The sequence below is a fragment of the Mauremys reevesii genome, linkage group 7 (genome assembly GCF_016161935.1).
Source record: "Mauremys reevesii isolate NIE-2019 linkage group 7, ASM1616193v1, whole genome shotgun sequence".
Lineage (NCBI taxonomy): Eukaryota > Metazoa > Chordata > Testudines > Geoemydidae > Mauremys > Mauremys reevesii.
This window is the reverse complement of record NC_052629.1, coordinates 81,258,257-81,281,998: the sequence shown is the minus strand read 5'-3', so window position 1 is coordinate 81,281,998 and position 23,742 is coordinate 81,258,257. Positions and strand designations below refer to the sequence as shown.

The following is a 23,742-nucleotide window of genomic DNA, read 5'->3' as shown; positions in this document are numbered from 1 at the left end:
AGGGCAGTGTCAAGAGATTGACACTGATGGGAAGAAAACACAAGCCATATGGGAGAGATGCCCACAACCCCCCACTGCCTGAAGATAATCAGCCTGGGACTTGGATTGCCAAGGTTAATGTAAAAGTGTTACTGGGAACTTCCTTTTGAAATGGGAAAGAGGATAGGGGCGGGCAGGGGAACAGAGCGGGGCTTCCTTATCCCAAACTCAATATCCAGAACCTGTGAATTTGCAGAGGAGAGGTGTTTTTACCCAAAAATTCTTCCAACCTTGGTGTCATCCCAGTGAAATATACAGATGCCTGCCATACATACCGCTTGGAGGTCACAGCATTTCCAGCCCTTTCTTAGTTTGTGAATTTAGGAAATAGACCATATGTTTCAGAGTTGGGCCCAGGTGCCAAAGTTTGGATCCAAACTCTCATCTGAATCTCAGTTTCCCCCATGTTGCCAGGGGTGTTTGGATGTTGAATTTAGAGTGGCCTACTTCAAAGACAGAGTCAAAGAGGTGACACTCAAATCCAGATCTGAATCCAGATCCAAACTGCCCTGGAGTTTTGAGTTTGGTCTGGGTTGGGATCCTTTATTCCAGCCCAGGTCCATCCCTCATTTCTTGAAAGGAAAAGAAACAAAAACAATGGACTAAAAGGTGCTTTAAAATATCAGGAGAGAGGCTACCAAGGAAATAAATAGTGATAAGAACAATGGTAATACTCCTAATGTCACGGCAGCTCTAAAATTCAAGTAGTGTGCATGTGTCAAGAGCATTTCCTTCAAGCCTCTGCGGCTTGGAGGTTGGATTGTGCCCCACAGTTCACAGGTACCATCAGCCCCCTCCCTGGTGTAGACGTGGAATTGGGGGAGGGGAGAGGAAAAGTGGATGCAATCACTGCTGATGACCATGTCTTTACTGTACCCCCTTGATGCCATGCTTCAACGAGACAAAAAGACATCAAGATTCTAGTCTGTTGGTCTAAGGCCAGTCGGCTGTACCTCAGAGCTGGAAGGGATATTGCTTCAAATAGTCCCCCATCCTCCTGGGCAGGGGCAGCTGGTCCACCTCCTCTGTCAACTTGTTAATCTGTAGCCGGCACAGGTGCTGTAGGCTGGGGACACTGTCCTTGCGGCTGAGTGGCCGTATCAGCTTCAAGTGCACTGCCGCAGCCACCATCTCCTTTTGCATGGAGGACAGGGGCGAGGGCGGTGGGTAAGGGGCCTCATTCTTGTTCTCCACTGTGCAGGACATGACATAGTGCTGGATAAGGCTGACCACATCTGGGAAGGCCAGGATGCGGGGTTTGGACAGGCAGTTCGAGTCGAGCCGGAACTTGCTGTCGGCATATTCAATGCGCACATTGGTGGGACCCCGGTTGGTCTTGACGGAGAGTGTGAACAGGTAGCTGGGGTGGGTGCTGTCCCGTACCAGGAAGGTACCCTCAGGCATCTTCTGAAGATGCTGCTTGGCCTCACTGGCTGTGATAGACCCCCAATACCAGCCTGGAAAGGAATCCCAAAAAGAGAGTTCATTTAGAAAGAAAGAATCATCACTAGACTGAAAACACAGGCTGCTCATATCAGGGAGGCAGGAGGAGGCTTCATGGGAAAAACAGTAGAGATGGCATAGCCAAGCCCTGCAAGGTTTCCAGCCTACGTTTTCCATCAGTGTGCTTAGGCTGGGGGAGGGGAGGCCACTTCTGCAGTGTTTGGGGCTTACACAGACAGAGGAGCCAGTTCCCCTTTCTGTCAATTGAGCTATTAAAGGCAAAGCTCCCATGTATGCTAGTGGTAGGCTACTTTGTGATATAAACTCTGACTGTATGGTGGCTGAGACCAGGACCACTCGTTGCACTGATAAGTTTCTGCTGTAACAGCTTCTGGGGCAAGACACTTACAGCAGACCAACCTTAGTGCCTAGCGACCTTCCTAGGAGAGGAAATTCTTCTTAGAGGTGACTCACATAGCGTTCTTTCCCACACCCTGTGGCCTCCTCACCCAGTGACCTCATGTTGGTGGGTAGAGCCTTACCGGATTCTCGCAGATAGGAGAAGGTTTTTGCAATGCATAACAGGTCTTCTTCAGGATCTCGCATCCTAGGCAGGTTATTCTCAGGAGCAGGTGCCATGAAGGCAGGAGCAGATTCTCCCTGGAAGACCATAACGGAGCGAGGTTGCATGATCTGCTCGGACAAATCCACTGCAATGCCTCTGAGCGACTGTCTCCTGATCTTCTCCTCCGCCAGCAAAGGATGGGGTCTGAAATGAAGGATGTATTGTGTGATTTTTAGCTTGTCTTGCCTAAGGTTGCATTATCAGATCAGCGTCTGCACGTGTTCTGTAAAGAGATCCTCACTATAGTTATGTTTCCAACAGAAGTAGAAAAGGAAAAAACAAACATCACAGAGTTAAAGATGAACCCCTCGATGCAGGGAGGCATGGGTGGCTTTTTCCACCTTGGAAGGGACACTAGTTCAAACACCTTGTAACTCCACCAAGAGTCTGACATTCCTCTAATCCATTGGTCCTCAACTCAGGGTATGCATACCTCTGAGGGGTACGCAGAGTCTTCCAGGGGGTACATCAACTCATCTAGATATTTGCCTAGTTTTACACCAGGCTACATAAAAAGCACTAGCAAAGTCAGTACAAACTACAATTTCATACAGACAAGGGCTTGTTTATACTGCTCTATATATTATACACTGAAATGTAAGTGCAATATTTATATTCCAGTTGATTTATTTTATAATTATATGGGTAAAAATGAGAAAGTCAGCAATTTTTCAGTATTAGTGCGCTGTGACACTTGGGCATTTTTATGTCTGATTTTGTAATCAAGTAGTTTTAAGTGAGGTGAAACTTCAGGATACACAAGACAAATCAGATTCCTTCAAGGAAGGGGTACAGTAGTCTGGAAAGGTTGAGGGCCACTGCTCTAATATATAGGATATTGCATTTTTAATAAGGCTGTGGGGAGGAGATACAGATAGTATTCCTGATGACATGCAGCGGGCCTGATTCTGTTTCACTGGTTTAAACTTCGGTGGAGTTACTCCAGATTTATGACAGTGTGTCTGAGAGGAGAATCACCTTCACCCTCCCTCCCCCCAGTTATCTTCCTGTCACTACAGGTTGGCCTGATCTTGTCATGTCTGTTAGAAGCTAAGTGTGTGCTGATCTTGAAATGCCATCACAGCAGAATAACTAGCCAGTCCCTGGCACTACACAGGCCCTGGCATTCAAATGGCATGAAGGAAACAGTGTAAAGTGGAACCACCCAGCCCCTGGCATGTTTATAATGGTAGAAGGGTTTCAACAAGGTAGTGCCATAGTGAGCATTGTTCAGTGTGGTTATAAATCTTCCAAGGGAGCAGGATTGTAGCCTTCTAGCAACTAGCTGCAATGTGTCCCGTTGCCCTGTGGTCTGTGACAAGTCCTTCTCTGTGCCATGGGGAATGCTAACCTGTGGTGAGAGTACAGGATGATGGAGTGTAAGGAAGAAGCTCTCATTGCCAGTCAGACTTCTGAGTCTGAGGAAGTAGCCCAGAGTTTTCACTGCCAGGGGAATGTACAAAGCTGCATGTCCTGCAGAAGGAGGTTGAAAATAAGCAGCATGTGTGTCAGTGCTCTAGGTGAGCAGCACCCTACTTGCGTTGCTCCTGCATGTGAAAATCCTACAGAGCTGGCAAGAGTGAAATGCAAAATTAAAGGAAAGAGAATAAAAAGAGCAGCTGATAGGAGGGTCTGACTGGGCGTGGCTCAGGCCTTCTGTCACTCTTCACCCTCACTCAACCCTGTGCTGCAGCACATCTCAAATGTTTATCCCTACTGCACCTGGCACCAAGGTGACCTCTCTAGGGTCAAAAAATATAAGGTAAATGTGTTCCCAGGGAAATGCAGTACAATCCCCAACTTGAGACATAGGGACTGCCTGAAGCTAATGGAGATTTAAAAAGGCAGCTGCAGCATTCTCCCACGTCATAGGAAAAAGAGGGGGAGAGAGGACAGATGTCCCTGGCGTTTCTCCTCCAATCTTATCAACTTTGTCCTTTGTATAGACAGTGACATTTAATGGGCACACAAATGTGGATGAGGCAGGGATAAGGTTACAGACTGATCTTTCCCACCCTACCTTGGCTTGGCCCACTCCTCTCTCCAGCCCTCTCGCCCTGCTGTGTCCCAATTGTGGGACAAAGATCCAAAAGGAGAGACATATGAAGAACAATAGGACAGAGGGGACTGAAGGGGAGTTCTTCCTTTAAGAGAGAGAGCGAGCTGCAGTCAGAGTTCCACGGTTCTGCATTTATGGGGCCATAGGTAAATCTGGCTCTAAAGTGAGGGACACTCAGTATTCTTAAACAATGAAGGGCAGTCAAGGACGACACACTGATCCCACAAAATCAAATGCTCCACAGACTTTCAGAAGAGACTGTTGTGAGTTAAAACACCAGCCAAATACATCCCTTGTCTTCTTCAGCCAATCTCTACTTTAGGAAAAGCAAGATATGACATGCATGGACTTTGAATCCTGCCTATTAATTTCTATCCCAGAAGACCTCACCTGCTAAATCTTTGTTTTAGCCCCTGGTTTTCACCAGTATTCTCTGATATCTAGTGTACAAAGCATTTCTCTGTGGCTCTTGTTTTGCAGGCAATGGCTCTGGATAAGATTCCCTTCCATGGTAGCACTGTCGTGAAGGAAGAACAGACACTTTCTCCAAGGAAAGTCTGACCTGGGTTATATTCAGTAGCTTTTGGGCACTGCCTGTGCTCTTTCAAAAAGAAGTAGTACAGGCCTGATTCTCCACTGCCTTGCACCTTGTGTAATCACTGTGAAAAGTGGGTGTCAAATGCTGCCCTCAGTGGAGGATTGGTAGCTTTTTACACCAGCAGTTTGCATTGCACAGAGATGAATGACTGCCAAAGGTGAAAGGTAGGGGAGAAGGGGTCCCATGGTGCACAGACCTCATTCCCAGCTCGAGAACAATAGTGCTGCAGCTTGGATTCCAAAATTGAGCTTGCTTCTTCTTGGAAATGTTTCTGCTACGCCCTCAGGCAAAGTCTTGTGTTTAAAGAAATGTTTTCTTGTTGCTAGCATGAGAACCATTTTGCTTTTTAGACACCTGATTTGGGAAGGGGATTAAGATTTGTCTGGGGGAGATGGAGAGACCTGGAAGCGGTTTTGAATGGAATCTTTAGACAATCACTAGGTACCTTAACTGATAATTTATTAGAAAGTTCTGCTCCTGCTTTCACTATGCTGCTTCTGTATCTTCCATTGTCTCATGGAATGCGGACTCTGAACCTCCAGGACTTATCTTGAAGCCACCTTGGGGAGGCCATTCCCCTTTCACTAAATGAATTGGTTCACAGCTTCCCATTTCACTTCAGAGATGTAGAAAGGGCTCAAGTCTTTAAACTCTGTGTACAATCATAGGTGCTGGAACTAGGAGTGCAGGGGGTGCTGTCGCACCCTCTGGCTTGAAGTGGTTTCCATTATATACAGGGTTTACAGTTTGGTTCAATGGCTCTCAGCACCCCCACTATAAAACTTGTTCTAGCACCACTATGTACAATCCCCTCTCCGTAGTCACAAAAGCTCTTGTGAAGTGGGGCCAGTGTGGATTGGAGAAAGATTAGTTCACCTACAGTGGTCATCCTCTGGCTCCCATTTGCTCCCTGACTATCCTGCCACTTAAAATCTGTGAAGCCCAAACCCCCGTGCATTTCCAGTGGGGTTCTTCCACAATATCCAGGGAAAGGTAACAGGGGATGCTGCATGGATTTTGCTGCCCTTCCATACGTATAAAAAAGCCTGGGGTTACAGAACCTCTAATGAACACACTGCAGTGAAAGAAAGTTTTAAAATCTATGTGTGGCAGGAACATGGACCCATTAATGGAGTCTAATTAATGATGATTCAAAAGTGGCTGAGCTACTAAACAAGACAAATATAGAAAAGAGGTCAAGGATCAGGAATGAACAGAATACGTGTGACTATAGCTGCTATTATGAACCAGATAAAGAACTATGTGGAAGAAAGTGTATTTATAAAAATCAGCAGGTCCAGTTGATATCCATCTTTTTGTCCTAAAAGAAGCAGCAAACAAACTTTTTCTGACTCCTCGAGAAAAGCCCTGGAGAACTAAGAAGATACAAGAGCACAGACACCGGTGGTACCAATTAGAGTGATCTTTACCATTTCCTCTGTGATAAGTCAAACTTCATAATGACACACATAGTGAAATAGTACAGGAAGACCAGTCCTACACTCCTTATATTGGCAAACTCCCATCAACTCCTACAGGACTTTTGCCTGAGTAAGAAGGGCAGGATTGGGTCCAAAATGCATACAATCTTAGAGGACAATGGAACAAGCAGCTTTATAAAGACAAACAGTGGACAAACTTGCCCCATTGGAATGAAGGACAGGTTATAGGTATAGATGATAGGTAGGCTGTAGAGATTATATATTTGCACTTCAGTAAAGCATATGATAGTGTCCTGCAAAGCCTAAACTGAAAAATTAATTTCAAGCAGCTTGGCTAGGAGCACTATCATGTGGGCTGAAAACATGGGTGAAACCAAGCAAAGGAAGACATAGGTTGAGCAGCAGGAAAATATTTGTAATAGTGAGCTCTATGAGACATTGGGGGCTCTCAGGGGAAGTGGTGGAAATCCCCAGACTTGAGTCACTTAAAAGTAGACAGAGCAAAAAGTATAATGCTGTGAGGAAAATCTTCTAGTGGCAAACAGGATGGTTAAAATGACATCATGGCCAGCCATTAATGAAGGTGGGAGCTTGCAAATATTTCCAAGAGCACAAATGCCTAATATATTCATGCAGATCAGGTACGCACATATGTAGATGACCCATGTAGTGCCTAACTGACCATGTGAGCATGCAAATGCCAATATGCATGCACTAGCCAGGGGTACTTATATGATAAAATTAGGCATGCACAAGAATGTATTTGCACTTTATTGGATATCTGGGGCACTAGGGCTTTCCCCAGCTTTAATTTTTATAATGCACTGTGTGTATACACATGCATGGACACACACATAATCTTGTATAGAAAAGCTATGCAAGAAGAAATATACATTAATTCTATATATTCATTTGGAATTAGACATAGACAGTTTTAAAAAAAATTCCTGAAAAGCTTTTCCCTGTAAGTAGTTTGTTTCTATGGAGAAATCGGATAGTTCCTATTATTCTGTGCTTCTCTCCTCTCTAGTTTTACATATGATATATTGTACAGCATAGTCAGACTTTTCCCCTAACTAATTTTTACCTGTAAGAACCTTGAGTGCCATGTGATTTCTCAGCTATAGAGAGAACATGGATATCAGGGTGTCTGTTCATGCCATTCTTAGACAAAAGATATACAAACCCCAGAAACAAAAGACACTCACATGTACTGAGGGCCAGATACTCAGCTGATGCAAATCAGCATAACCCCATTAACCTGAATAGACCTACATCAGTTTATACCAGCTGAGGATCTGCCCCAGTCTGTTATTGAGAATTCTCAAATCAAGCGTTTAAAATGAAGGCTGCAAGGAATCTTACCCCTGAACACAGATGATCATGTCACTCCAGGACAAAGAAAAACGCATTAAGTCTTCAATAGGATGGGAAAATGGTCTTCCCCTTTTTCTTGCCGCCTTCTTTGTTCCCCAGAGGAGCTAGGGCAAATCTTTAGTTAGGAATTCACAGGAAGAAAAAGACTGGACTGCTCCCAACAAACCTCTTCCACGACACTCTGGAGTTCACACACCGGGAGAAGCCAAGCAGAAAGCAAATCAGGCTGCCCAGAGAAAAATTTTACTGATTTTTCAGCAACTTTAGTTAGGAAAATGTGCGCAGTCTTGGTGCTTCTGAAGATAATAAAATATATTCTTGCTCTGATTAAAAAGAAAAAAAAATAAAAATGACCAGAGAAAAGGAAAAACGATTTAAAAAGAAGGAATGAAATCTCCTTCAGAACGACCTTTCAAGTCAGGATTTAAAGCACCTCCGAAATAACAATAAATAGGTATCAATAAATAATCTCTCCCTGAATGTGGAGCTGGGAGAGCTGCAACCTACTTGGACGCTGGCTCCAGGAGTAATGAAGCTCTGGGAAAAACACAACTAAGTAATCTTTTGTTTGCCCCTTTTAATCTGTTCCAGGAAGTGACGGATTCCTGGAATTGTATTGTATTCACATCACTGTTCTGACATTAAAAAACAAAAAGTATAAATAGATGTGTCCGTAATGGACATCTTGATGTCAGCACTGCACTCCAGATAATTGGGGTGGGGGGAGAGCCTCCAAAATATACCAAAATCCCCAAGGAAAAAGGCAGGGTCAGGTCAGATTGGTCAGCTCCTTCCAGGGACTCAGCTGAAAAGTTGTAAGTTGTTTTCTGTTTTATAAAGCATTTGGCTGCTGTCCCCTCTGTGTGTTCACAGAAATACCTTTGATAGATTTCCAAGAACTTTCCAGGAAAGCTGGGCTGGACAACAGAGCTCTGCCAATCAGAGCAAACCAAGGCTGGGCTGGACCTCAGAGGTCTGCCAATCAGAGGCGAATGAGGCTGAGCTGACGCTGCAAGCTGCAATGAGCCCCTCCCCCACAGTCACAGAGAAACACACGCACACAGGAGAAGAGGGAGGGAAATGCAGGCAGCAGTTGCAATCACCAGGGGCCCTTTGACCATGTGACTAGGAAAAAGCGAGATTAGAAACCTTGCTGACCATTCCCAGATGGCTATGTGAAACCAGAGAGCAGCTGTAATGCACCCGCTGCTCCAAATATCGGCAAGTAGCCTCCTTGTTAGGCTTTGTACCACAAGGCTAGGATCAAGAAAACTCCCCTCCTCTAGCTTTAACTTGTAGCACCAAACTTGTCAATTCCCCCTGCTTTCTCATAAAAACAAACAACCTTTCCCTTTCCTCGCCAACCCGGCAGTGTCTGGCCAGACAGGCTGAGATTTCAACACTGAGAATCATGTTTTCCAAGTGGATTTGGTGAACGTGAAAGGTGCTGAGTTGAGAGCCCCAGAGATAATTTCTCTTTAATTCACAGAACAAGGACTGCAGGGGCAATAGCTGAGCAAACACCTTCCAAGGAACATAGAAGGTAGTACTGGAAGGAACTTCCTGGGTCATTGAGTCCAGTTCCTGCTATTGCAGGCAAGCCCATCCTATAATCCCATTCCTAAATTTATCAAGTTCCCTCTTCAAACTAGTTAGGTTGTTTGCACCCATTCCTCCTACTGGGATGCTGTTCCAGAGCCTCACTCCTCTGATGGTTAGAAACCTTTTTCTGTTGTCCCACTTAGATTTATTAATGGCTAAATGAATAAATTCCATACCACCCAGGCCAATGCATCTCAGTCACTGATCTGTAGGGACCACCTTAAGGGATAAGACAGTGAGCAGGTTGAGCTCTAGAGCGGTGGTCCCCAAACTTTTTACCTTATGCTCCCCTTCACTCCTGTCTGTGCCCCTCCCCCAGAGCCAGGGCCGGGAGCAGGGCCACAGCTCTTGGGGGGGGGAAGGAAGAGGATGCAGACAGGAGAAAGGGGGCCATAGCTGAGGGTGGAGGAGGGGCTGTAGCCTCAGGCATGGGCCAGGGCCAGAAGTGGAGCTGGGTGGTGCTCCATTCCCCCCCACCCAGTGAGGGTTGGCCTGGCCCCAGCCACACCCTCCCCCTCCCCCAAATGTTCCTCTATGTCCCCCTAGAGGACCTCTGCCCTAGAGAAATGGAATCCTTGGAACTTCCACTGGGACTGTCCACAAGAGTGCCAGTGAGGAGTCCCTTATAGTCAGAAAAGACAGCTGAACAGTAGATGTTGGGCTATGTAGTTGGCCAAGTGCCCTTGTAACCTGGGAATCTCCTAGTCTTTGAAGAGGGTCCTAGCCTCTGGATAAGGTATATAAAACCAGTGACTCCCCCTACCTTCAGAGTCATTTTTAACATAGCCATGTGGCCTTGGGGGATGGGGGGGGGGGGAAGGAGAGAACAGATCAGGTCCCCTACAAGCTGCCAAAAAATTCCATGCGTATCTTCCTGACTTTCCAGGTAGTAGTCTCTGGCAATGGCTAATTAACCTTTACATTCACAGTGCATCTTCTGCTTCAGTTATGAAGGGAAGTTCATTGAGGTAATACAGTTATTATATCTTAGGCAGGAGCATGGCAGCTCAGTAGGGACATGGAAAAGGCATCTTCACAGATTTCTTAGATTTATCAGGCTCTATCTAGTGACCATTGTCTGAAAAACACTTCTCTACAAGGAGCAGGAGTACATAACTAAGTATGAAGTGGCAAAAGCCAAAAATCAACAAATGCACTCAATTTGATAACCTCAAAAAAAACAGGAGTACTTGTGGCACCTTAAAGACTAAGGTGCCACAAGTACTCCTGTTTTTTTTGCGGATACAGACTAACACGGCTGCTACTCTGAAACCTTTGATAACTCAGTTCTTTGGTGCTATGGGAGTGGTGGTAGGTGGGTGTGCACATCAGTAAAGAAGTGTACTGGTGTGTATATATAACTCATCTTGGTAATCCCCTGAAAGGTGGTGGGTAAATGTGTTCCAGTGAATGTCCTGTTTCTAAGTACTGGATCTATTACTAAAACCGGTCACCAAAATATGGAAAGAGAACAGCTACATTTTAGTCAGATCTACACACACTCCCTCTTCTGTCTGTATTTAACTTACAGATGGTGGGGCAGATCCTCAAAGTTCCATTGACTTCAATAGCTCTCCATCACGGTACATCAGCTGAGATTCTTGTCTATCATTCACACTCCTGACATCCCTGATGCTTGCACCAATGCACAAAAAAGATAAACAAAACAGAGTGCACGATTCACCATTGTCCTTCACCTTGTGTAGTCATCTACCCTGTGCAAAGCCAGTGTAACCCACTGCCATTCCGACTAGGTAGCATCCCTGTGTAAGTGTCTGCAGAAGGTACAAGTCAATGGAGAAGGACTTTGAATTGAGACTTAAAAGACACAGCATTACTTACTGCTGACCAAATGGAAGATAATTTGTTTAAGAGTTTAAAAGGATATCAGAGCTCTGGGAGGGTTTACAGTAATGATAATGGGAAGTAAAAAATATAAAAGTGAATAAGATGACAGCATCCCTTTACATCCAAATGTAAACGGATGGACATCATACCTAATGAACCAGACTAACACGGCTACCCCTCTGATACTTAGCATCCCTTATGAAATTCCACCAATGCACTATCACCATCTACTGGTAAATGCCTGTATATACAAAAAGATAAATGGTCCTGACTCTCCTTTTCACTGAGACTTTCACTAGTCATGCAAATGGCCCTTAAAGTGGGTTTAAATACAATTGTTGCTCACTTTAAAGTCCCTTCACACTGCCAGAGGGGTGTAAAGTGGCCTTATTGTAAATGAGAATCAGGCCCAGAAATGTTTCATGTGCTAGATTTACCCCTAAATGTAAAATGTTATACCTACAAAGGACAGGAAATTCTTAGGTCAGGTTTTCACAACAGCCTTAAATCTAACCCAACTGCTCAAGTCTGCTATCATTTGATCCTTAATCCCTGTAGGAGCCCTTGACAATGGGGCAGAGCTAACTGAGGAAGAACTCAAATTTAACAAGCCACCTCCTAAGCCACCAGAGGAGCTAGCGAACAGGAGCAGGAAACTGCAGAGTTTTGCAAGGGAGCGTGAGAGCCAGACACGTCCAATAAACACTCTAAATTTAGGCTGATAATTCCCCCCCCAAAACAAAGAACAAAAAACCCCACAATAGTAAAAATAATGCAGGCAGAAATCCAACAGCAGATGGGGGCTTTCCAGTTTATTGCACTGAATGCAGCATGTACAATTTCCTGCCTTGTGAGCAGGTGGCATATGTGAACATTTGGTGCGATCAACTCATGGCCCTCAGAGACAGGGTACTGGCTCTTGAGACCAGAGTGGCTGAACTGATGGAGCTAAGGGAGACAGATGCACATAGACATGACATTCAGGGACACAGTAGAGTGGTCCGACCCCCAGTCTGACAGCCTCTCTGCTGTTGAGGATGATGAAAGTCTCAGGGAAGGAGAACATCAAGCTGGCACAGAGGGAAATATCCCAGATGATGTCATTGTAGCCTCTCGCACTGAAGAGTCTCTCCTGGGAAGGGAACCCCAGTTATTAGGAAGAGACAGGTAGTTGTAACGGGGAATTTGATTAGAAATATAGATAGTTGGGTTTGTGATAACCAGGAGACCCACATGGTGAATTTCCTACCAGGTGTGAAGGTTGCACATCTCTCAAGATCATAGAATTCAAGATCAGAAGGGACCATTATGATCATCTAGTCTGACCTTCTGCAAGATGCAGGCCACATAAGCCGATCCACCCACTCCTGAACTAATTCTCTCCCTAGATTCTGCTGTTGAATGCTCCAAATCATGATTTAAAGACTTCAAGTAGCAGATAATCCACCAGCAAGCGACCCCTGCCCCATGCTTCGGAGGAAGGCGAAAAACCTCCAGGGCCACTGCCAATCTACCCTGGAGGAAAATTCCTTCCCGACCCCAAATATGGCGATCAGCTGAACCCCGAGCATGTGGGCAAGACTCTCCAGCCAGACCCTCTGGAAAAGGCTAACAATATCCCAACATTGACCCTTTGTACTAATTACCAGTGTGGCACGTTATTGACCTATTGACTAAACCCATTATCCTATCATACCATCCCCTCCATAAACTTATCCAGCATAATCTTAAAGTCATGGAGGTCCTTTGCCCCCACTGTTTCCCTTGGTAGGCTGTTCCAGAATTGCACTCCTGTGATGGTTAGAAACCTTCGTCTAATTTCAAGCCTAAATTTCCTGACTGACAATTTATATCCGTTTGTCCTCGTGTCCACATTAGCACTGAGCTGACGTAATTCCTCTCCTTCCCTGGTATTTATCCCTCTGATATATTTAAAGAGTGCAATCATATCTCCTCTTATCCTTCTTTTGGTTAAGGAAAACAAACCAAGCTCCTCAAGTCTCCTTTCATACGACAGGCTTTCCATTCCTCGGATCATTCTAGTGGCCCTTCTTTGTACCCATTCCAGTTTGAATTCATCCTTCTTAAACATGGGAGACCAAAACTGCACACAATACTCCAAATGAGGTCTCACCAACACCTTATATAATGGGACTAGCACCTCCTTATCTCTACTAGAAATACCTCGCCTAATGCATCCCAAGACCGCATTAGCTTTTTTAACGGCCACATCACATTGCCTACTCAGTCATCCTACGATCAACCAGGACTCCTAGGTCCTTCTCCTCCTCCGTTACTTCCAACTGGTGCGTCCCCAGCTTATAACTAAAATTCTTGTTAGTCATCCCTAAATGCATAACCTTACACTTCTCATTATTGAATTTCATCCTGTTACTAATACTCCAGTTTACAAGGTCATCCAAATCTCCCTGGAGGATATCCCGATCCTTTTCCGAATTGGCAATACCTCCCAACTTGGTGTCATCCACAAACTTTATCAGCCCACTCCTACTTTTGGTTCCGAGGTCAGCGATAAATAGATTAAATAAAATCGGACCCAAAACCGAACTTTGAGGAACTCCACTGGTAACCCCCCTCCAACCCGACAGATCACCCTTCAATATGACCCTCTGCAGTCTCCCCTTTAATCAGCTCCTTATCCACCTCTGGATTTTCATTTCGATCCCCATCTTTTCCAATTTAACCAGTAATTCCTCATGCGGTACCGTATCAAACGCCTTACTGAAATCAAGATATATTAGATCCACCGCATTTCCCTTGTCTAAAAAAATCTGTTACTTTCTCAAAGAAGGAGATCAGGTTGGTTTGGCACGATCTACCTTTCGTAAAACCATGCTGTAATTTGTCCCAGTTGCCATCGGCCTCAAGGTCCGTAACCACTCTCTCCTTTAAAAAATTTTCCATGACTTTGCATACTACAGATGTTAAACTAACAGGCCTGTAGTTACCTGGGTCACTTCTTTTCCCCCTTCTTGAATATAGGAACTATATTAGCTAATCTCCAATCAAATGGTACAACCCTGAGTTTAGAGATTTATTAAAAATCATTGCTAACGGGCTTGCAATTTCACTCGCCAATTCCCTTAATATTCTAGGATGAAGATTATCCCGGCCCCCCCAATTTGCTTCCATTAAGCTGTTCACGTTTGGCTTCTACCTCAGATACCGTAATGTCTACCCCCATATCTTCATTCCCGTCAGTCCCTCTACCACTATTCCTTAGCCCTTCATTAGCCTCATTAAAGACCGAGGCAAAATATTCGTTTAGATATTGTGCCATGCCAAGATTATCCCTAATCTCCACTCCGTTTAAAGTTTTAAGCGGTCCCACTTCTTCCTTCTTGGTTTTCTTCCTATTTATATGGCTAAAAAACCTTTTGCTATTGGTTTTAATCCCCTTCGCTAGGTCCATCTCCACCCGGCTCTTTGCCTTTCTCACTGCTTCCCTACACCCTCTGACCTCAATAAGGTAGGTTTCTTTGCTGATCCCTCCCATTTTCCAGTCCTTGTACGCTTTCTGTTTTTTCTTAATCACCCCTCTGAGACGCTTGCTCATCCAGCTCGGTCTAAAACTGCTACCTACGAACTGTTTTCCCTTTCTCGGGATACAGGCCTCTGACAGCTCCTGCAACTGCAACCTGAAGTAACCCCAGGCATCTTCCGCCTTTAGATCCTTAAATATGTTAGTCCAATCCATTTCCCTAACTAGTCGCCTTAATTTAGTAAGGTTAGCCCTTTTGAAATCGTAAACCTTAGTCTCAGATGCAATTTTGTTTATCCTTCCATTTATTTTGAAACGAATTAGCTCATGATCACTCAAGCCAAGGTTGTCCCCTACAACTATTTCCTCAATAAGGTCCTCGTTACTCACCAAAATCAGATCTAAAATGGCATCCCCTCTTGTCAGTTCAGCAACTACTTGATGAAGGAATTCATCAGCTATCACATCTAGGAAAAGCTGAGCCCTATTATTATTACTAGCATTTGTTTCCCAATCTATATCCGGGAAGTTAAAGTCTCCCATGATCATACAGTTCCTATTAGTATTTACCTCCTTAAAAACATTAAAGAGCTCTCTATCCATATCCAGGCTAGATCCCGGCGGTCTATAGCACACCCCAATCACTATCCCAGGGGACGCTCTAGTAGTTTTCTTCCCCAATGTCACCATTGCCCAAACAGACTCCGTATTATCCATTGCATTGCTAGTTATTTCATTACATTTCACCTCATTATTGACATACAATGCTACTCCCCCACCTTTACCTTTGTTTCGGTCTTTCCTAAACAGCACATACCCTTCCATACCTGTACTCCAGTCATGGCTACCGTTCCACCATGTTTCGGTTATTCCTACGATATCTGGTTTCAATTCTCGGACCAGGAGCTCCAGTTCCTCCATTTTGTTACCTAAGCTTCTCGCATTGGTGAACAAACATCCTAATTTTTGCTGTTTGGCTCCTCTCACCCTTTTCACCCAACTTGGTAGGGACACAGTACTACCAGTATGACCTGTCAGTCTAGTATCCGTTCCCCCCCCCCCTTCCTTATACCTAACCCTCCCCCTCTGGCTATATCTGTTGTTATCCTGTTGTTCTCACTCTCAATGTATAAATTTGGCATGGAGTGTATCTGGACCTCTCCCAACCGTCTCCCCCCAATGTCTAGTTTAAAGCTCTTTTAATCAGATGAGCCAGCCTCCCTCCTAGAATTCTACTTCCTTCCCTACTTAGGTGGAGCCCATCCCGTGAGAACAGTTCTCTGTCCCCGAAAGCCTCCCAGTGCCCATACATCCCAAAGCCCTCCTTGTAACACCACTCCCTCAGCCAACTATTTATCGTCACGATCTTGTCACCCCTTTGGCACCCTTCCCTAGGGACAGGTAGAATCCCACTGAAGATCACCTGAGCCTCAATTTCCTTGAGCGTCTTACCCAATCTGGCATAGTCTCCCTTGATCCTATCTAGCGAGAATCTAGCCGTGTCATTTGTTCCTACATGAAGGATGATCAACGGGTTCTTACCTGATCCTCTTAGGATCCTTTTCAACCTCAGGTCCACATCCCATATTTTAGCGCCCGGTAGACAGCACACCCTTCTGTTCTCTGGATCGGCCCTGGTCACAGGCCTGTCCAACCTTCTCAGTATGAAATCCCCAATCAGATAGACCTGCCTTTGCCTGGGGACAGTGCGGTCCTCTAACCTATCCTCCGTCCCCCCTGGTTGCAAGCTCCTTCCATTCCTATCATCCCTGGACAGACTTATGTTTAGTGCTGCCGCTGGGGAGGAGCTGGCGGTTGTGGTACATGTAGGTACCAATGAAATAAGAAAAGGTAGGAGAGAGGTCATGGAGGTCAAATTTAGGCTGCTAGGTAAGAGATTAAAGTCCAGGACCTCCATGGTAGCATTCTCCGAAATGCTTCCAGTACCATGTGCAGGGCCAGTTAAACAGGCAGAACAGCAGGGTCTCAATGTGTCGATGAGACGGGATGCTGAGAGGAATGATTTAGGTTTATTAGGAACTGGGAACTTTTTGGGAAAGGAGGAGCCTGTACAGGAAGAATAGGCTGTACCTAAAACGAAACAAAACTAGATGGCTGGCATGTGTAGTGCCCCTCTCCACCTGGTTACCTCCTTTAATGGCAATCTGCTTACAGGTTTTGATGGACAGGTCTGGGTTCTTTTGGATCCTGCCACCCACTCAGCAGGGTGAATCTTTTTTCTTTTTTGCTATTGGAGGTTACACATGTAAAATTGAAAAGGTCATAAAGGAGTTTTTAAACTAAGGGCTGGAGGGAAAGCCAACTGTTGCAGAGGAGCCAAAGGTTCAGACAGACATATCCCTTAGGTGAGGATTTATTAAAGGGGATTCTCTGTATCCTAGTAAAGAGGAGAGAATGGAAGTTGATAAAGTTACAGTAGGAACTGAAGAGAAACAGTCAAATGAAAAAGAGTCCCATTCAGTTACATCACATGAAGGCAGACAACTAAGCACTTGTGTACAAATGCTAGAAGTGTAAATACTAAGATGGATGAACTTGAGTGCTGGTATTAAATGAGGATATGGATGTAATAGGTATCATGGAAACTTGATGGAATGATGATAATCAATGGGACACAGTAATACCAGTGTACAAAATATATAAGAATGACAGGGTAGGTCACGCTGGTGGGAAATGTGAAAGAAAGCAGAGAGTCAAATATAGTAAAAATCCTAAATGACTCAAACTGTACCATACAAACTGTATAGATAGAAATTCCATGATTGAATATTAAGAGTATAGCAGTAGGAATTTACTACTGACCACCTGACGAGGATGATGACAGTGATTGTGAAATGCTCAGGGAGATTAGGGAGGCTACAAAAACTGAAAACCCCATAATAGGGGATTTCAACTATTCCCATATCTGTTCCAGAGATAACAGTTTTAGATACCATTAATGACTGCTTCTTGGAGCAGCTTGTCCTGGAACCCACAAGAGGAGAGACAATTCTTGATTTACTACCAAGTGGAGGGCAGGATCTGGTCCACATTGTGTATATAGCTGAACCACTCAGTTATAGCCACCATCAGGGGCGGCTCTAGGCACGAGCAAAACAAGCTGGTGCCTAGGGCGGCAAAATCTAGGGGGCGGCAAAAGGCTGGGGCCCCAGCTCATCCTGCCGCTGCGAGCCGAGGAGCGGCCCGTCCCCTGCAGCCGGGGGGGGGGGGGGGGCGCGGCAGGCTGGACCGGTGGACCTGCCGCAGTCATGCCTGCGGGAGGCGCACCGGAGCCCCGGGACGACTGGACCTGCCGCAGGCATGACTGCGGAGGGGGCGCTCGTCCCGCGGCTCGGCTGGACCTCCCGCAGGCATGACTGCGGCAGCTCAAGCGGAGCCACCGGACCCGCGAACCGTCCGCAGCTGTGGGAGGTCCAGCTGAGCCATGCGGGACCAGCGTTCCCTCTGCAGTCATGCCCGCAGGAGGCCCGCTGCTCCCGCGGCTCCGGGGCGCCTCCCGCGCATGACTGCTTGAGGCGGCCAAAAAGGTAGAGCTGCCCCTGGCCACCATAATGCAATTAAATTTAACATCCTTATGGGGGGGGGGGCAGGAAATACCAAGGAAACTCACCAAGCGTTTCACTTCAAAAAGTGGAACTACACAAAAAATGAGGAAGCTAGTTAAACAGAAATTAGAAGGAACAGTCACAAGGGTGAAATGTCTGAAAGCTGCATGGAAACTATTTAGGACTCAAACTAAATATTTACCCCCAAATTAAAAAACACTGTAAGAGGATAAAAATGCCACTGTGGCTAAATCACAGAGTAAAAGAGGTGGTTAGAAGTAAAGTCATCCTTTAAAAATTGGAAGACAAATCCAACCGAGGAAAATAGAATAAACTCTGGCAGGTCCAGTGTAAAGTATAATTAGGCAGGCCAAAAAAGAATGTGAAGATCAACTAGCAAGATACAAAAAGTAACAGCAATTTTTTTTGTTAGTATATCAAGAGCAGGAAGCCAGCCAAACAGTTAGTGGGGCCACTGGATGATTAAGAGCTAAATGAATTCTTTGCATCAGTCTTCACTGCAGAGTATCTGAGGGAGATTCCCAAACTTGAGCCATTCTTTTTAGGTGACACATCTGAGGAACTGACCCAGATTGAGGTGGTTTTGAAACAAATTGGTAAATTAAACAATAAGAAGTTACCAGGGCTAAATGGTAGTCACCCAAGAGTTCTGAAGGAACTCAGAAATGAAATAGCAGAACTACTAATTGTGGTGTGTAACCAATCACTTAAATCAGCCCCTCTACCTGATGAGAGGAGGGTAGCTAATGTAACAGCTAATTTTAAAAAAGGCTCCAGAAGCAGTCCTGGCAGGTAGGCTGGTAAGACTAATTTTAGTACGTAAGAACATAAGAATGGCAGTACTGGGTCAGACCAAAGGTCCATCCAGCCCAGTATCCTGTCTACCAACAGGGGCCAATGCCAGGTGCCCCAGAAGGAGTGAACCTAACAGGTAATGATCAAGTGATCTCTCTCTTGCCATCCATCACCACCCTCTGACAGACAGAGGCTAGGGACACCATTCTTTACCCATCCTGGCTAATAGCCATTAATGGACTTAACTGGATAAATTCATGGAGGTTCTCTTTTAAACCCTGTTATAGTCCTAGCCTTCACAACCTCTTTAGGCAAGGAGTTCCACAAGTTGACTGTGTGCTGTGTGAAGAAGAACTTCCTTTTATTTGTTTTAAACCTGCTGCCCATTAATTTCATTTCGTGGCCGCTAGTTCTTATATTATGGGAACAAGTAAATAACTTTTTCTTATTCACTTTCTCCACACCATTCATGATTTGATATACCTCTATCATATCCCCCCTTAGTCTCCTCTTTTCCAGGCTGCAGAGTCCTAGCCTCTTTAATCTCTCCTCATATGGGACCCATTCCAAACCCCTAATCATTTTAGTTGCCCTTTTCTGAACTTTTTATAATGCCAGTATATCTTTTTTGATATGAGGAGACCACATCTGTACGCAGTATTCAAGATGTGGGCATACCCCTGGATTTATATAAGGGCAATAAGATATTCTCCATCTTATTTTCTATCCCCTTTTTAATGATTTCTAACATCCTGTTTGCTTTTTTGACTGCCGCTGCACACTGCGTGGATGTCTTCAGAGAACTATCCACGATGACTCCAAGATCTTTTTCCTGATTAGTTGTAGCTAAATTAGCCCCCCATTATATTGGATGTATAGTTGGGGTTATTTTATTAGTTTATATTTATCCACATTAAATTTAATTTGCCATTTTGTTGCCCAATCACTTAGTTTTGTGAGATCTTTTTGAAGTTCTTCACAGTCTGCTTTGGTCTTAACTATCTTGAGCAGTTTAGTATCATCTGCAAACTTTGCCACCTCACTTTTTACCCCTTTCTCCAGATCATTGGTTGAAATTATAGGAAAGAACACAATTATCAGACACATAGATTAACACAATATGTTGGGGAAGAGTCAATCCAGCCTTTATAAAGGGAAATTTCATGCTTCACCAATCTATTAGAATTCTTTGAGTGTGTCAACAAACATGTGGACGAAGGTGATCCAGTGGATATAATAGAAAGCGACAGAATCCTGTGGCACCTTATAGACTAGCAGAAGTATTGGAGCATAAACTTTCATGGGTGAATACTCACTTCTTCAGATGATGAAGTGAGTATTCACCCATGAAATACTATGCTCCAATACATCTGTTAGTCTATAAAGGTGCCACAGGACTTTGTCGCTTTCTACAGATCCAGACTAACACGGCTACCCCTCTGATAGTGGATATAGTGTACTTGGACTTTCAGAAAGCCTTTGACAAAGTACCTCACCGAAGGCTCTTAAGCAGAGTAAGGAGTCATGGGCTAAGAGGGAACATCTTCTCATGGACCAGTAACTGGTTAAAAGACAGGAAACAAAGGGTAGAAATAAATGGTCAGTTTTCACATTGCAGAGCGGTATGTAGCGGGGTCCTTACTGGGACTTGTGCTGTTCCATCTATTCATAAATGATCTGGAAAAGGGTGTGAACAGTGAGGGGACAAAGTTTGAAGACAATACACAATAACTCAAGATAGTCAAGTCCAAAGCTGATTGCAAGGAGTTACAAAGAGATATCACAAAACTGGGTGACTAGGCAACAAAATGGCTGATAAAATTCAATGTTGATAAGTGCAAAGTAATGCACATTGGAAAACATAATCCCAACTATACATACAAAATGATGGGGTGTAAGTTATCTGTTACCATTCAAGAAACAGATCTTGGAGTCATCATGGTTAGTTCTCTGAAAACCATCTGCTTAATGTGCAGCAGCAGTCAGAAAAATTAACAGAATGTTAGGAACCATTAGGAAAGATACAGGTGATAAGTAAGGCTACAATTTAGTCAGGGGTATTTCTAGTAAAAGTCATGGATAGGTCATGGGCAATAAACAAAAAATCATGGCCTGTGACCAATCCGTGACCTTTACTATAAATACTCCTGACGAAATCTTAATTTGGGGGCCCCTGAGTGCCACTGCTCTGGGAGGCCGCCAAGGCCAGCCCCACTTACTGCTACTTGGGTGGTCCCTGGGGCCAGGAGCCAGCGGCTGGTGCGGCCGCCCTCCGGGCTACTGCTCCGCCAGCCTCCGGACCACTGCTCAGGCGAGCCCCAGGGCTGACGGCACCAGCTGCCTGGAGCCACCTGAGTGGCTGGCTTCGGGGCCGCTCCAGCAGCAGCTTGTGTGGCTGTCCCTGGGGGTCACTTGATCAGCTGGCCCCAGGGCCAACTGCTTGGGTAGCCCTAGGGTAAACCACACTGGCCGCTGCAGAGGTCACGGAGGTCACAGAAAGTCATGGAATCCATGAGTTCTGCGACCTTTGTGACAGAGATGCAGCCTTAATGATAAGACAGTAAATATAATGCCATTGTATAAATGCATGATACACCCACACCTTGAATGCTGCATGCATTTTGAGATGGTCACCTCATCTCAAAAAAGAAATATTAGAACTGGAAAAGGTACAGAGAAAGGTAACAAAAATTATCAGGGTTATTGTAACGGGTCCAGACTCACCCCCACGGCACCTCCTGCTGGTCACTCCGGGAATTAGCTCAGTCCAGCATTCGGAGCGCCCTCTGCAGGCCGGTGATCCGCCTGTCCTCTGGCCCGAGTCCCTCCCTGGACCCCGGTGCCCTTTCACATGGGGTGCTGCCCCCAGCAGTAACCCCTTTTCTCTCTGGGTTTCCCCTGCCTCAGGAACCCCCCCACTCTACTATCCCCACTTCACCTCAGTAGTGGCTACTGCCCAGTCTCTATCTAGCCCCCGTTCACTGAGGCAGACTGCAGTATCCAGTACTCATCATCAGCAAAGGGGGTTTGGACCTGCTGCCTTTGCTTACCCCTAGGTTGCCCCTTGCAACCCCCAGTACCTTTAGCCCTCTGCTAGGCCGCAGCCTGGGGCTTTCCAGGCCAGAGCTCCCCAGCTCCTTAGCCTGTCCCCAGCCCTGCTTCCCTCAAGTACTTGGTCTAGCTCCCTGCAGCCAGGCCCATCTCTCTCTACAGGCAGAGAGAGACTGTTTGGCTTCTGGCTTCCCTGCCTTCTTATAAGGCCCTGTTGCTCTGTTTGGGGCATGGCCCCCAGCTGCAGCCACTTCCCCAATCAACTCAGCCTTGAGAGCCACTGCTCTCAAGCCCTGCCAAGCCACTTTTTAAACCTCTTCACAGCAGGAGCAGGGTCCACCCTGCTATAGGGAGCGCTCTGCCTGCTTGGGCTGCCCTGCTGGCTGGAGTGCCCCCCCTTCTCTGGCTGCCTTGCTGGCTGGAGCTCCTTCCCCCTACCTGGACTACTGCTGCTGGCTGGAGTGCTCCTTTCTGGACTGCTGCTGCTGCCACTACTGCTGAGTGGGTGAGTGAGGGGTGGGGGGGGGCCTTGCTGGCCAGCCCCCACTCCCCCACCTCTGGAGGGAGAAGTCAGGACCCCACCACTACAGCTACCACCTGGGGGAGTCCTTCCTGCCTGGCCACCAGGGCTGCTGGAGGAGGAGAGGCTGCTGCTGCTGCTGGAGTTGTGTTTGTCCTGGGGAGCTGCTGGAGCCTGGAGGAGGACTGAGAAGACCACCGGCTGCTGGGAAGTGCACAGGACTCTGAAGACCACTGTGGAGGGGGCCTTAAAAACTGAGTAACTTTTTGACTGTGCTCTAGTGGTGGGGGTTTAGACTGTGTTTGTGGGGACACGGGGGTGTGGCGTGGAGCCTGCCCCCTGGTCCATCTGTGTCCCCCACCACCACCACCGCTGCCCCCTCCACCACCCCTGCAGTCCCTTACCATCTGCCTCGGTTCCTGCCTCTGGGACTCAGCTGCTCGCCTGGCCTGCCACGCCCTATTGCCATCGTTTGGGCCTCCAGCGGCAGCCAGCTAGCCATTGACTGTGCACAAGTGCTTGTGGGTGCACGCACGCCCCCCTTCCCCTGGACCGACCCCTTCCCCTCTGCAACAGGCCCCCTAGCCTTGCCCCTTGTTGCCTGCTCCGTTTGCCCCTTGTGCCCCCCCCCGCCCAGCTTCAGTTTGTTTGCCTGCCCCGCCCGTCTCCCTTTGAAGCTTTGTTTGTCCTGCCCCAGCCCTGAAGCCAGCCCCTTGGTCCCTCTGCCCCACTCCCAGCCTGGTTGCTCCCCTCCCTCCGCGGCCCCTCACCCTGATTAGCCCCTCCCCTCGTGCGCCCATAGTCCCATCAGTGCGCTTGTGCCTCTCCCCTGTTTAAGTTGCCCCTCCTGCACTGCACCCCCCCATTGCTCTTGTTTCCCCCGCCCTCTCCCTTAGTGCAGCTAGAGGAGCCGGATTTTGCTCCTGTGTCGGTACCGGTCCCCCCCCCCCAAGTCCTCGATAGTCCCCGTATCTGCCCCCCCCTCCCCATTGTTGGCACCCTCCTCCCTGCCCACAGCCTAGCAGGGAGGAGTGGGTGACCTGTTCCTCCCCCCCGCCCCCTTTCTCCGGTGTTTGCCCTCCCTCCCCATTCAGCATGGCGGGAGGCGCGGCGGGTGGGATTCCCGGGACGACGTCTGTCCCCCCTCCCTCGCCTGCTCCCCCCAAACGCCTCCCGGTCTCAACCTCAACCGCCGCTGCCGGACCGCCTGCCACCGCTCCCGCCGAGGCGCCGGCAGCGGCGACCGACGGGGTG

At 46.6% G+C, this 23,742-nt stretch overlaps 1 protein-coding gene across 3 annotated transcripts; it reads right to left on the bottom strand.

Moving 5' to 3' along the window:
• Nucleotides 1–252: 252 nt before the first annotated feature.
• Nucleotides 253–22,024, bottom strand: CISH (cytokine inducible SH2 containing protein). Of its 3 annotated transcripts, none has more exons than XM_039482523.1 (3): nucleotides 21,998–22,024; nucleotides 2,025–2,251; nucleotides 253–1,496 (listed from the first exon to the last, which is right to left on the bottom strand). In XM_039482523.1, the coding sequence occupies exons 2-3, from the start codon at nucleotides 2,170–2,172 to the stop codon at nucleotides 994–996; spliced, it is 651 nt and encodes a 216-aa protein (XP_039338457.1). In that variant the 5' UTR covers nucleotides 2,173–2,251; nucleotides 21,998–22,024; the 3' UTR covers nucleotides 253–993. The 3 variants fall into 3 exon arrangements, with proteins under 3 accessions (XP_039338457.1, XP_039338456.1, XP_039338455.1); XM_039482522.1 differs by lacking the exon at nucleotides 21,998–22,024 and adding an exon at nucleotides 21,642–21,690; XM_039482521.1 differs by lacking the exon at nucleotides 21,998–22,024 and adding an exon at nucleotides 7,572–8,444.
• Nucleotides 22,025–23,742: the final 1,718 nt, after the last annotated feature.